Source organism: Bombyx mandarina, chromosome 21 (genome assembly GCF_030267445.1).
Source record: "Bombyx mandarina strain Sakado chromosome 21, ASM3026744v2".
Classification (NCBI taxonomy): domain Eukaryota; kingdom Metazoa; phylum Arthropoda; class Insecta; order Lepidoptera; family Bombycidae; genus Bombyx; species Bombyx mandarina.
In genome coordinates, this window is record NC_143227.1 from 617,517 (window position 1) to 632,649 (window position 15,133).

Consider the following 15,133-nt stretch of genomic DNA (forward strand, 5'->3'; position numbering starts at 1 on the left):
CCGTGAAGCAGTAATGCGTTTCGGTTTGAAGGGTGGGGCAGCCAGTGTAACTATACTTGAGACTTTAAAACTTATGGCGCATTTACATTGTGGATTTCTTTGGGTTCCAGTAACCACTTAACACCAGGTGGGCTGCGAGCTCGTCCACCCATCTACGTAAAAAAAAAACGTGTTTAGAAACTATATTTTCTGTCATTTCATCGGCCTGTTTACAATGATTTCAAAATGATACCGTGTCAAGGTCCTATCTCGTGTCTACCTAACCAATTGTGATTCGATCGAAAAATAGCTCGCGTTGTTTAAACTGACTTTTGTTTACAAGAAATTTGAAAGACAAGAACATTACGTTGAATTTAAAATCAAAAAATCAGCGCTGGAGAATGCTCTAGGATTGTGTTTTGAAACTTAAACAGCGCACAATAGCACGATAGCTTCAGGGTTTTTCTGATAATTGCGTGTTCGATCATTCGTCCTAACTAACTTACGCGTCCCATTTACAATGTCACATTTAAATCCCAAGGTCTATATAAAATATTTTATTTTCATTTAGATGAGTGGGCAAGGTCGTTTGCCGTCAGGCAATAAGCAGCTACAAAACAGATTCTATACACGTCACATCGGGAATCTCGCCAGCTATCTTAAGATATTAAGCCTTTGATTCGTGGTGAAAATAGGAATAGTATATAGTAACGTTCCGTGCGAGATCGCGACATGTAATTCCTCAGTAGCTAGTACTTACGCTGGTCATCGATAGTGAGCGATATAGTGGCGGAATGTCCCAGCACGGTGCATGAATATCGGCCAGAGTCCCGCCGGCGCAGCGCTCCCAACGTCAAGCGAGAGATAGCGCCGCCAGTCCACCGCTCCGTGTCCAAGGAAACACCACCTCGACCAGTCTGTGGGAGCATGGGAGCATCATAAATAAGAATCAAATACGTAGGGCAAGTTAGATAACGCCGGTTTATAGCGTGGACATAGACCAGCGCGAGTTCTTTCTATTAATGGTCTTTTTTTATTGTACCTACTGTATTTTTATTGTATTTAACAGTCCACCTGATGATGGGTAGTTATCGTCGCCCATGGACTTCAGCAATGCCAGGGGCATAACCAAGCCGTTGCCTAAAATAATTTGATAAAAATATTCTTTAGTAAACTTTTATTTCTTTGGTAGACATTGCTAGCACGTGCATGTCATTTATTACGTCATATACAAGCTTATACATTTCTCATCAGTGGTATTAAAAACTTAAACATCACACATAGAAATTTACAAACACGCATATACGAAATCACCGTTACACACATTCTTTTCAACGCGTCGTCCGAAAACTACACAATAGTAAAAACAACAAAATAATTATCGCTATTTTTATTACAAAGTAGTGGAAAACATATTGATAGAATTTAAAAAGTTGGCGGGCGAAATACCGCGGCGTGCCCACATTGGTCGCGTTGCCAAATTATTTGGCCTCGGGGTGGGCACGCCCGGATACATTTACACGCATTCAACTTGCTTCCTCACACACAATATTATACATTCGGTACTAAATGAACAGAAGTTTGTTTATTAACGCGTTGGTGATCACCAATAAATTAACCAAAAATCTAGTCATTTTTTTTAATTATGTGGGTAAATGATCTCACGGCCCACTCGGTGTTAAGTGATTACCGAAGGACGTAAACATCCGGAATCCATGACAGCTGTAGGGGCGCAAAAATAGGTCTGATGATGATACCTGCACCGGCGCACTACCACCGGTAATAATGTGAATCTATACGTAACTATAATACCTAACTATAAGCATTCTTAAGGTAAGCCAGTTACTTTCTCCGCATAGATGAAATCTGCGAATACCGGAATCGCAATAACATTTTTGTTTCAATTTATTCTGGAGATTTATTTAAAAGAGATTTTCTGATATAATTTGACTATAATAGGTCGTGTATCATTTATCCACTACAAAAAATCGTGTTAAAAAAACAATGTGCTACCATCAATCTATCCAGAAACATACGCATCCGATGGAAAATCTTACCACTCTCCCTCTCCCCTGTAGTTGTTCCAGCTACCAACAACATAGTACGTACATAGTTTCAAAAATTCCAACTCTTGGTTGAGAGACATATAGGAAACTCCACTGATTGTCCGTTTTTGTCTAAAGCTAAATGTATGGATCCTATCGGCGCCATGATAAGAGAAACGAACCTCAGATGACATTTGTCGTGTGTATTATAAGAGTGTAGTACTATGCTGTTTATTAGTCGCAAGCACGCGGAGTTCATGTCATTGCTCTTGTTTGTGGGACGCGGCTACAGCTGCCAACTTTCTGATTGATTTTCAACAACAAAAATACTAGTTAGAAATAATAGCTGTAGATCTGTAATTGCGTGATTTTTAATATCAGATACGGTACGTGTCACGATCGTCTGAGATGTGCCTTAAGATTTAGACTCTGAAGAAATATTGAACCCTCTAATATTTCATTATAATCAAAAAAAAAATACGATATCGTGTAATTTTATTATTATACCATACTATATTTTTTTAATCTTATTTTGTCGAAAAAAATAAATCGAAAACACATTTATTTGTTATTGTCTAAATTGATTAAGTAATGAAATCAATTAATATTATTTTCTTTTACTTAATTTTTTTTTCTTTTTATTGCTTAGATGGGTGGAAGAGCTCACAGCCCACCTGGTGTTAAGTGGTTACTGGAGCCCATAGACATCTACAACGTAAATGCGCCACCCATCTTGAGATATAAGTTCTAAGGTCTCAAGTATAGTTACAACGGCTGCCCTACCCTTCAAGCCGAAACGCATTACTGCTTCACGGCAGAAATAGGCAGGTTGGTGGTACCTACCCGCGCGGACTCACAAGAGGTCCTACCACCAGTAATTTGTTTCAGTCGTTGTGTTAATGTCTAATAAAGTTGACCTGTACCGTAGCAGTTGTACCATGGAACTTATCCTATCTCAGCTCTACACCGGTCCAATAAAAGTGAACCTGCGACCTAGTTAGTGGCTACGTAGTTATCATACTCTTCTTTTTCTCCACCTTATCCCACTAGGTGGGGTCGGCACAGCTAATTTTTCTCTTCCATTCTCTTCTATCAGCCGTCATCTCAACACTCACTCCTCTCTCTCTCATATCGTCATTCACACACTGCATCCATGTCTTCTTCGGTCGACCTCTTCCCCCTCTAGTAGTTACGTAGTTATCATAGTAATAGCCAAAAAAAAAACGAATAAATTATTTGTATTTGTGTGTGTCGTAACCGACTTGTGACATCCACAAATCACAAATCGAGAGCTTGGCACCTCATCAGAGGAACTTCTCGTAATGAATTCTGTAATTACATATCCGAGACGCCGTGCGCAGCTTTTATCTGTGTCTTTAGCAATCATGAAGCATAAAGAGTAATAGTGATAGGTGAATCTATAAATACTCCGTTGATTAATATATACTAGACTTTACTTTCGGTAGGCAGCGGCTTGGCTCTGCCCCTGGCATCGCTGAAGTCCATGGGCGACGGTAACCACTCACCATCAGGTGGGCCGTATGCTCGTCTGCCTACAAGGGCAATAAAAAAAAAAATACTTTAACTTTTACATTTTACTATTCAATTTATAATTTTGGATGTTTCGGTATCCGATTTTTAATATCGTCTACTATCGGACAAAGGATCTCGTAGACGTAAAGCCTAATAAATGCATTAAGACGACAACACTACATCACTCTTTTTTTTTTTTTTTGTCAGGAGGAAATCGCCGGACTTCCGCCCTCCACTGGGGATTGAGGGCGGGGCATGTCAGAATCGAACTGACTAAAACCTCCTGTCGCTCAACAACCAACGTCCAAATCTCGCATGAGACAGAACTCATGAAGAGGCAGAGGGGGGAAAGTGAAGCGTTTAGTGCGGAGCACATCTCTCCCATCACCCTCCCCCACTACATCACTCTTGAAACAGGAACTTTGTGTAGAGCTGCGTTGTGACAGTAAAAGGCAGTAAAAATTGATTGAAAACTTTGTTTATATGAATAAATATGAACCGCTAGGTCCGTATGTGAGTTAAATTATTTTTAAATACCATAGACATCAGATACGTGATTACCGCAATCAACTTTGGACGTTAGATTGAGGTCTCAAATCGTATTACAGAAGCTATTTATCCTCTAAATAGTAGTGCAGGGCTCCTGTGCAAAAATAAACAAAATGATATGGTACGCGTGTGGGATTACAATACGCTTTAATTTTTTTGCGATCATCAAAAAGAGCAAAGCAATTAAAAGATTGAGTGGTCCATTACGCATTACCTGTAAGTTGATAAGTTGGTCGCCTTTTTGCCAGCGTATTTCGAGGGGTGGTAAGGGTAATGCCCCGGGCGGGGGGTCGTATCGCGCCTCGCATGTCAAGGTCGCGGCGCTGCCGATCGTCCCGTGCATCACCTCTCTCAGGGTCTTCAGCACTGGAACTGGTATTGGCTCATCTGTAAAAGTAAAGAAAATTAATTTCCCCTCTAACATTGTCTTTCTTGAATCTACTATTACATATGTAGGGGAATGATACTCCGCCCCGCTTAGCTTAATAGGCAGTTATGTCGGTAGGAGCAACGCCAGCTATCGTCGAATAGCAAAAACGAATATAATCAAAAGGACCTGTAAAATCGAGAACGCTCGAGAAGTACAACGCCATCTATTGTTAAATGGCGGAAACGCCTATCGAAAATACTCGACTCGTGAGGAATGTTCTCGATAATTCTCGAGGTGTCGTATTAACTATAAAAGCGTTGCAGTGCAAAAGACAGCTTGTAATCGGAACTACTCGAAGCGAAACCGCGAACGGATCACCTGAAGCGAAGCGAAAGAAGCGAATTACGAATTGTTAAGTGCTCTGTGAGTGTTTTAACTGTTAATACAGTTTTAATTTGAACTTTGGTAGAATTTTTATTTATTTCCGAACCCCAACGCGTAACAATATTAAGTCTTATACATTAGTCAGTCAATGGTTAACCTGCAGCGATCCACCGCGGTTGCAGACGCGAATAAACATGTAATTATACTTAGTGTTTTATTGACCACTCCAATGAGGTTTCCGAAGGACAATACACACAACGCATAACAACCCCACCACACAAACCTCACACTGGGTACCCCGACGTGTACTATTCCCCTACACATACATTTAAGGCCTTTTCGGCGACAACACCTCCTATAAACTAGCTCTAACTATATACCATTTCTATTTCTACTACAAACTATTCCTATCTTCATGATGCATAATAAAATATTGAAATAAACGTAAAGTATGTAACAAGTGAACGGAAAATTAACTGACAACCGATGACACGCCACACAAATAGACCTGATTCACATAGTCAAAGAGAAACTCTAAAATTAGACATTCCAAACGAAATCTCATAGGAACGTTACTATAATGCGTTCGTGACCCAGCAGTGGAACGCGTGCCTCTTTTGTTTACGTGTTCGACACGGATCCGGAAATCCACTAAATTGATATTCATGTAAGGATTATTATTTATATACTTTCTGCTGCTAACAATGAAAATGAAGCTAACAACGAACTTAGGCCTTAAAAGTTGCTTACATTAATATTTTTATGACCTCATATCCCCTCTATAATATTATTGCCCCGTAGTCAATTCTGTTGCAAACTTTAATGCATACAACCTTAGTCATAACTTTTTGAATATTTAATTGTAATTCAAACTGATAGGATAGAGCATCGACAGGAATCAAGGCATCTTGGGAATTTGTAGTTTTTTTTTTTTATTGCTTGGATGAGTGGACGAGCTCACAGCCCACCTGGTGTTAAGTGGTTACTGGAGCCCATAGACATCTACGACGTAAATGCGCCACCCACCTTGAGATATAAGTTCTAAGGTCTCAGTAAAGTTACAACGGCTACCCCACCCTTCAAACCGAAACGCATTACTGCTTCACGATAGAAATAGGCAGGGTGATGGTACCTACCCGTGCGAACTCACAAGAGTTCCTACCACCAGTAAATTTAACTACATGTACTTTAAAAATCATTTGTGAATACCTCATGTGAATAAACATGCTCCAACTTTTTTAAAGAGCTTCTAAAACTTACCCAACACAGTAAGGTTGAAAAACTTGCTCATTTTAGGTTCCATGTTGACCTGGCACTCATAGCGTCCAGCATCAGTGGTCCGAAGCCTCTCAATTCTCAAGGTATGCCGGCTAGAGCCACTGCCTCCCCGGGACGACGTCGCAGAAACACGCGCGTCTGCTGTGAAAACTGACCCTGCATGAGACAGGATTTGAAGGTCACTGGACCTTACCCAAGATACCTGCGGACAATCAAGAAAATTTGTTGTATGATTTTCATATAGTCTAGTTATACCGCCATTCTCGCATCTATCTCAGCTGTGGGTTTATTTGTCGAAAAGACCACCTTAATGGAAAAGACATATTTGGCACATCGGTTTAAATAGCACAATAACCCAAACTTTTGAGATCTTGTCGAGCTCTTCTGACATGAGAATTAGTTTTAAAGCAAATAAAAAGTATGTCTAAGAATAAAACATTTCGAAACCTGCTATTTTCATCAGTCATCAAGCAGCGCCTAGCAACAGGGACTGAATATCCTGGCAGAGTGCCTTGGCTAATCACTACGCTACTGTGCGAGTCGCAGCTATTGTAGCTGACAATTACAAGCTACATAATGTATTTCGAGTAGGATTGTTTAGAATAACTTTAGCTATAGTCAAACTTCATTAGAAGATGGGACTTCAAGAAGGAAATGACTACTTACTGGGCCCTTTTTGGGATGTTTACTTTATATTATGATTATATTATTATATTATGTGGTGCCAAGTATTTATCGATTCATGTCATTAACATACTGCCATGCCATTACCACCACGCTGTAAAAATTTTGCTCCTATTAAGAATACTAGAATTATTCCTATTCTCATTTTATGAAACTTAAAAAAATTTAGGTAACCATGAACCTAGGGATAGGATGTGGCTACGGTAGCCTATGGAGATCAGTAAGCTCAGGAACATAGCCAGTCTATCCCGAGCGATTTCCCAAAGCTTGATTTGAATAAAGAATGAAATTAACACGAGTAATACGCAAGGCAAAAATTCTGCCCACGCCAGTGAAAGTGTGTAGTTGCGAATGCCAGCAGTTGGCACTAGATACTTCCGGCAAGCTCCGTAGTAAGGGGCGAGGTACGAGGCGTGGGGCGACTCTAAATAAAGCTCCCGTGCAGCTTTTTATAAACTAGTGGAGTTACCAGTTTAATTACACTGAAATTATTGGTGTAGGTTTGAAAATATCCGTGATTTTATCGGAATTTCGCGAACAGTTGCCATGATTTAAGACAAATTCAAGGTTTAATTTCACATAGCACTGGTTATAATTAGGAAAAATATCAGGAATTAGAGTTGAGTAAAAAGAAAGACGAGATTATATTTAAGAGTAATAAGGTTTTTTGGTTGATGGAAAAATTTTTAAATGGTTTGAAAAACTTGCAACTTTTGTCTTATATAAAAATATGTTGCAATATTTTTTATTTTATCGTGTAGACAAGAGAACTAGCTCACGACCCATCCTGTGTTAAGCGGTTGTAGACTATGTACTACGTTATGAAATATCAAAAAGGGACTTGGATCCGGGACAATACTGAAGAACAACAGGAAATATTCCGATTAGCTTAGTTTGAAACTCGTTTGAAAAGACAAGCGCATTGAGCATTGAATTCGCCGTTAAAAAAAGCTAATACATACACATACACAATACATTTAGGACCAATTTGACAAGTGATAGGGTGTGATCCTGCAAAATTTTGTCGCGAAGCACTCATGCGCCCAGGTGTGAAAGGACGCGAGTGAGACCATGGCCTCAGGCCATTCTCATTGTGATGTGTTTGAATTGAACACTGAACCACTGTGATTTACAAGGAATAGACTGTAATCAACAAGTCAATAAATACGCCAAGCTGGTCTAAGCAAACATTTATTTTTCAATTAATTCAACCAAGGCCCACTCGGCTGGCAACCTTGGCTCCATAGTGTCGTTGACCGACATTTTTGGAACGCTTTCGCCCAGTGTCAGCTGTCCGTTTTTATTCCACATCCACGTGTCCCGGACGCCCCCGCCTCACGTAAATCCATCCGCCTATATCAGGCAAGGCGGTGATTTTCTCAATCAACTTCAGTAGGTACGTTTGGATTTTTTGGCTTTGATCCTATGTTGAAGTATGCGTGGTATTGATTGATTTATGCAACTTGGAAATGACAGAAACTTCTAGGCATGGATAAAATCATGCATTATATGAATGTATCACTAGTGCTAATTGAACTTTGAATGTATTTGAGATACGAAATTAGAAGTAAGTAGGTAAATGGGAAATTTTATTCTATCGACTTAATGTCATTAAAGGTACCAATCTCTCTTCTGAATTAAATGTATTTCAGATAAATCTAGTTCTACTTTTATGATTTTAAGTGATTTCCCGCGCCGCTGCTTTGTTTCATATTAATATTATTTGAATCGGTTTTCATTCTAAAATTACAATTTTTATTTTTTGCGTGGAACCCTAATTCTTTTTTCATGCTGCTTTTAGCAGCCTAAACTAATCAGTGTTACGTCAATTATCCGTCACACACGTCACATCTTTCCAAGGTATTTCGACGCTTATTTCGACCCTGAATGACGTAACACGTAACGAAGTTGCATTCAGCCGCATTTTCCCAATATTCGCGAAACAGTTTAAGAAAATAAAAACAATGTACTTCCATTTTGTTGATCAAATAACTTGCAAATATAAATGGCAGAGATCACAATTTGCACTCCGAATCATGAAGCGCGTGAATAACCATAATTGATGGACATATTATCGAGTTTGACGTCGTTGTATGAACGCATACCGCATCTGTTACTGCGTGTCGGAATTTCTGACTAAACACCTACAGTTGAAATGGAAGAGATTAAAGGTCACTTGTTTTGTTTTATACCGTGTATTTGAGACGATTTCATCACTGGTGGTAGGACCTCTTGTGAGTCCGCGCGGGTAGGTACCACCGCCCTGCCTATTTCTGCCGTGAAGCAGTAATGCGTTTCGGTTTGAAGGGTGGGGCAGCCGCTGTAACTATACTTGAGACCTTAGAACTATATCTCAAGGTGTGTGGCGCATTTACGTTGTAGATGTCTATGGGCTCCAGTAACCACTTAACATCAGGTGGGCTGTGAGCTCGTCCACACAGCTAAGCAATAAAAAAAAATAAAAAAAAAAATTATACTCACAGATTTATCACCTAAACGAAGCACTCGGCACTCCAAGGCAGCTGTTTGTCCAACAGCAGCGATGAGTGAATCTCTCTGTCGAGGGGCAAAGGCCGGGCCTGTGCCTTCAGTCACCGACACAACTTCTCCGTCGGCACACCATCGCGAAATACCTGTAATATTCAAATTATTTCAGACTAGCTGACCCGGCAGACTTCGTAGTGCCTCAATCTATAAATAAAAGACCTAATCTTTTGTGTAAAATAAACTTAAAACAAACAAAAGGAATCCGTCCGACGGGGGCCACATAAACGGAAAAACAAAATTGTTATTTTTATTGAATTCCGAGCATTTTCATATTTATCTACCTTTTAAGCCTTCTCTGGCCACCCCCGATTACTCTCTTTAGACAACCCATACCCTGGGCCAGGAAGGTCAAGTACCTGGGCGTTACCCTGGATGCATCGATGACATTCCGCCCGCATATAAAATCAGTCCGTGACCGTGCCGCGTTTATTCTCGGTAGACTCTACCCCATGATCTGTAAGCGGAGTAAAATGTCCCTTCGGAACAAGGTGACACTTTACAAAACTTGCATAAGGCCCGTCATGACTTACGCGAGTGTGGTATTCGCTCACGCGGCCTGCACACACATAGACACCCTCCAATCCCTACAATCCCGCTTTTGCAGGTTAGCTGTCGGGGCTCCGTGGTTCGTGAGGAACGTTGACCTACACGACGACCTGGGCCTCGAATCAATTCGGAAATACATGAAGTCAGCGTCGGAACGATACTTCGATAAGGCTATGCGTCATGATAATCGCCTTATCGTTGCCGCCGCTGACTACTCCCCGAATCCTGATCATGCAGGAGCCAGTCACCGTCGACGCCCTAGACACGTCCTTACGGATCCATCAGATCCAATAACCTTTGCATTAGATGCCTTCAGCTCTAATACTAGGGGCAGGCTTAGGGACCCCGGTAACCGTACTCGTCGAACTCGACAAAGAGGTCGACGTGCAACCTAACCCATGCATCAGCCCGCTGAGTTTCTCGCCGGATCTTCTCAGCGGGTCGCGATTCCGATCCGGTAGTAATTTCATTCGCGAAACAATTGCTCTTGAGTTGTTAGGTCTCCTTCGGAGGCGCTCGGGCAGTTGTTAGCAAATCCCACCCCTCTTGGCTGAGCCTTTGCTCGCCCACCTGTCCTGGTGAAACTGGAAAGGCCTTCGGGCCACCAGTAAACCTTCAATCATAAAAAATAAAAATAAAATAAATAAAAAAAAAACCTTCTCTGGACTTCCACAAATAATTCAAGACCAAAATTAGCCAAATCGGTCCAGCCGTTCTCGAGTTTTAGCGAGACTAACGAACAGCAATTCATTTTTATATATAGAGATATATAGATAATATAAATTATGTATTTTGAGACAGCATTTAGGTTTAAACATTTCATTATCCACTAGAAGTAACTGATCAATTCCACGAGATACATCTGAGGATCGCTTGATCCGGGAGATCGTCTGCCCAAGTTTGTTAGTTTTTTTTTTATTGCTTAGATGGTTGGATGAAGTCGTCGTGGCCTAAAGGATAAGACGTCCGGTGCATTCGTGTTGAGCGATGCACCGGTGTTCGAATCTCGCAGGTGGGTACTAATTTTTCTAATGAAATATGTACTTAACAAATGTTCACGATTGACTTCCACGGTGAAGGAATAACATCGTGTAATAAAAACCAAACCCGCAAAATTATAATTTGCGTAATTACTGATGGTAGGACCTCTTGTGAGTCTGCGCGGGTAGGTACCACCGCCCTACTTATTTCTGCCGTGAAGCAGCAATGCGTTTCGGTTCGAAGGGTGGGGTAGCTGTTGTAATTATACTGAGACCTTCGAACTTATATCTTGAGGTGGGTGGCGCATTTACGTTGTAGATGTCTATGGGCTCCAGTAACCACTTAATATCAGGTGGGCTGTGAGATCGTCCATCGATCTAAGCAATAAAAAAAAAGAGATCACTTTGCGAAGCGTGTTCTAATTATGTTTGCCGTGTACCTACGTATTTTATATTCGTACGCAATAAAATCTGTACCCTACTCCATAAAGACCAAAACAAACTGTAAGGACAAATCGCAGTTCGCGAGTGCAGGGCTTAGGGCGCGGGGCAAGGACGGGCTATGAATGGATGGTGACGTCATCGGGAGCTTGTGCACCAAACAGGCGCTGTAGGGTTGATAAAGTTGTTAAAAATAAATATACTAAACGAGTCGAAAAAAAAATGTGCGGTGTCGTGGGACACCGGATAGGAACGAAGTTCCTTATTATAAAAATATTTAATTTTAAGTTCTATTCGAGGTATAAAGAAAATAAAACTGGAGGTTTCGCAACAACCCACGGTCATTCGGTAACGTGCGAACTTATTGTGGTACACTTCATTCACGGTTGTTTGCATAAGAGTTAGTGTATTGCGCAAACGAACGCTCTGAGATCGTGGTCAATGAATGATAAAAAAATATATTATTTTTTGTACGTTATTACAACGTTAAGTCGCACACTGTGTGCATTACTAATAAAAATCTTACGTTACGGAAGTTTTTTCCCGGTTAGGGTACCCCTCCGCGTCGTCCCATAAGGAACTTCGTTCCAAAAATAATTTTATCCAGTGTTTCAACATTTATCTATTACCTATCTAGGGTAAACAAAGCGCAGGCCACATCTGTTGCCAAGAGTAGAGCACATGGAGATCACCGAGGTAATGTCGTCACCCTCATTAGGTCAAGGTCTTAGACTAACAGTTTTCAAGCACTTCTAGACAGCCCCTCTAGAGAATAGTAAAGAAAATTACATGGTGCAGATAGCATGATCGATAGATGTACCCATGTCTCATCTATTCGTGAACCTTTTTTTTAGTAAAAAAATATTTCGCTCGATATAAATATTTTGTAAATAGGCAGTTTTTTTTAGCACAAAGCATGTGATTATCGTTTTTTTTTCTATTTGGGAACTGATTGTAATAAAAATTGTCAGTCAATAACTTCCATTATTAGATGAACACTATTTCGTCTGTAATTACGTTTCTAAGAGACACTTGAAAATAGTTCAAGTGACACAATTCAGCTCAACATTAAAGTCAGTCAAAAAATATGGATTCAGCGAGTCCTCTTCTTTTAACATTTATCCAAATGACTGTCAAAACAAGTTTACCAACCCTACAACAACATTATTAAGATGCCGATGTGTGCGGAAACTCTGAGTCATCATCTAAGATACAAGTCGCGTAAATGCATTCTTCCATTCATTGCTGCCTCGTTAACACAGCGGGGATGTCACATTATAATCAAAAGAAAAACACATTTTCCTTTGAATTAATTTAATTCCTTAATTCATTATAGAATTTACCATTTTTATCTGAACTAGTAGTCCCCCAGTAGTCGAAATTCGAATGGAAATTATAAGTTGGAACATTCACCATAATAATGTTCGTTAATGTTATTGTCAAGGATTATACTTCTGTAATCACAAATTTCGCCAAGATATATATACAAATCAAATCAAATCAAACACCACAGACCACAATAACTAACAATAAACAAATGAGTATTTATGTGTGTGTGTGTGTGTGTGTGTGTGTGTGTGTGTGTGTGTGTGTGTGCGTGTGTGCGTGTGCGTGTGCGTGTGTGTGTGTGTGTGTGTGTGTGTGTGTGTGTGTGTGTGTGTGTGTGTGTGTGTGTGTGTGTGTGTGTGTGTGGTGTGTGTGTGCGTGTGTATGTGTCAAATACATGAGAGTGTGTGTAATGTTTTTTTTTAGTGTTTTGTATATCCATAATTTCGAAAAAAATATTAGCATTCTGCACTCCTCTATATTCTCTATAAGTGTGGGAAATTTCACAGTCCTGCGTCCGCGCAATTTTCGTAAAAAGAGGTACAATGTTTTTGCTTCACGTAATAATATATCTGAATAAAATCTTCTAAAGTAAAATAAGCATCTCCTGTCGTCTCAATATCGCAAACACTGCTGCCTATTCTGAGACAAAAGTTCAAATTTACAATTCTGAAATAATAGTAAAAACGAAATAAAAGAAGGGGGCGTTCTAAAAAGATTTGGATGTACTGTGTGAAAGAGGATATGAGAGAGCAGTGTGCGAGTGCAGATACGAGATGATGTATGATAATCCTGAATAGAAGAAGAGAACTAACTGCGCCGACTTCACATACTGAGGGCAAGAAGAATGACTTAAGATTCAGAAGTCACTGTCTTGAATAATCCTGAAAACTCACCAGTGCCGTGGCGTTCATCGCTTTGATAGCTAAAGGTAAATAATCAGCAATTGTAACAGCTACTGATTTATACAACCGACAATGTCAATAATTTCAGACAGTGACAGCTCGTGAATCAACTTATTGTTACGTACTAAATGCAATTTGCCAAACTTTAACTTCTAACATTACATGAAAACATATGACATTTTTCATGTGTTTTTGATAGAAATACTACTTGATTAAACCAATATAAATATGGAGCGTTTCAAAGCAAGAATAGGAAGTAATAATGAATTTGAAAACTCCCATTGTCACCAATAGAGCCCACTCTACCTTGCACAGCCCATAATGAGTATTAGCCACTAAAACAAACGATAATCGTGTATGAGTGTGCTGCAAGCGGATGCGGGCGCCACACGCACATCCGCTTGTAAAATCCTACACGTGCTTGCTTCTCGAATCATTGCTAATTTGGTATTGTGCGTTTTCGGTGGCCGCTTTATTTATCAGGGATCTAGTAGAGGGTGCAACTATAAAAGGAACTTAAAAGTTACGAACGCACTATTTCCTTCTGGCTGAGCTTTTGCTCGCCCACCTGTCCAGGTGAAACTGGAAAGCCCTCCAGGTCACCACTAATCCTTCCTTGATAAAACAAAAGCCTTCCAATTGTACAATGTAGAATGTAAGCATCAAAGTGTAACGTTAAGTAAAATAGAAATGAGCGATAAAAAAAACAAACTTCGGTTATTTCATTTTTCTAATTGCTTAGTTGTACGGAGGAGCTCAATCCTGGTGATAAACGGTTATTTGGGCCCTGAGACCTGAACGAGGTAATACTGCCACCCACCTGACTTGAGTTCTAAGTCTCAATTTTAGTTTTTCACAACAACTGCCCCCCCCCCCCTTGCTTGCTTCACAGCAGAAATAGGTAGGGTGGTACCTACCCGTGCGGGCTCACAAAACGCCCTGCCACCGGTAACTTATTTATTAAAAGATATTAATAATTAACTAAATGTAGTTGTAATGTAGTAGTCTAACTTCATCGGACGATCATAAAATATAATTTCTCTCTTGCAAAGCGTATTTATTGTCACTTTATTTGTTATATAGAAGCGATGTGGCATTTTTATACCATTACCAAGCATGAAAAAATACAGATAAATATAACTAATCAGGTCATAAGTATTGTCACACAGTAAAATCTTTTCTTTAAGAATGCTGGCCACAAAAAAGTTTATTGAATTCGAATTTCGAATTGTTCATGAAAATAAAAATGTATACTTTTAGAATTTTACTCATTTTTAAATATGGAGTGGACGCTTAAAGAAGACCGTGTTGCAGTTATTGCGTTGCATCGTTGCGGTTACGCGCCAATTCAAATTTTTAACATACTGAAAAATTTGAATATAACCAAAAGATTCGTTTATCGTACCATCAAACGATACAATGAAGACTCTAGTGTAGATGATAGGTCAAGAAGTGGTCGCCCTCGGTCTGTTAGGACTCCAGCAGTGATAAAAGCTGTGAAGGCGCGAATTCAAAGAAATCCCAAACGCAAGCAGAAACTGTTGGCCCTTCAGATGGGGTTAAGCA

At 40.0% G+C, this 15,133-nt stretch overlaps 1 protein-coding gene across 1 annotated transcript in view; it reads right to left on the reverse strand.

The window, feature by feature from the left end:
- LOC114240349 (protein amalgam) overlaps nt 1-15,133 on the reverse strand; it is a 44,274-nt gene that overhangs the window by 1,181 nt on the left and 27,960 nt on the right. The window contains exons 3-6 of the mRNA XM_028170866.2: nt 9,304-9,455; nt 6,121-6,340; nt 4,321-4,493; nt 740-896 (exon numbers count right to left, since the gene is read on the reverse strand). Coding sequence (XP_028026667.2) covers nt 740-896; nt 4,321-4,493; nt 6,121-6,340; nt 9,304-9,455 — 702 coding nt within the window. The remainder of the gene's footprint in view (nt 1-739; nt 897-4,320; nt 4,494-6,120; nt 6,341-9,303; nt 9,456-15,133) is intronic.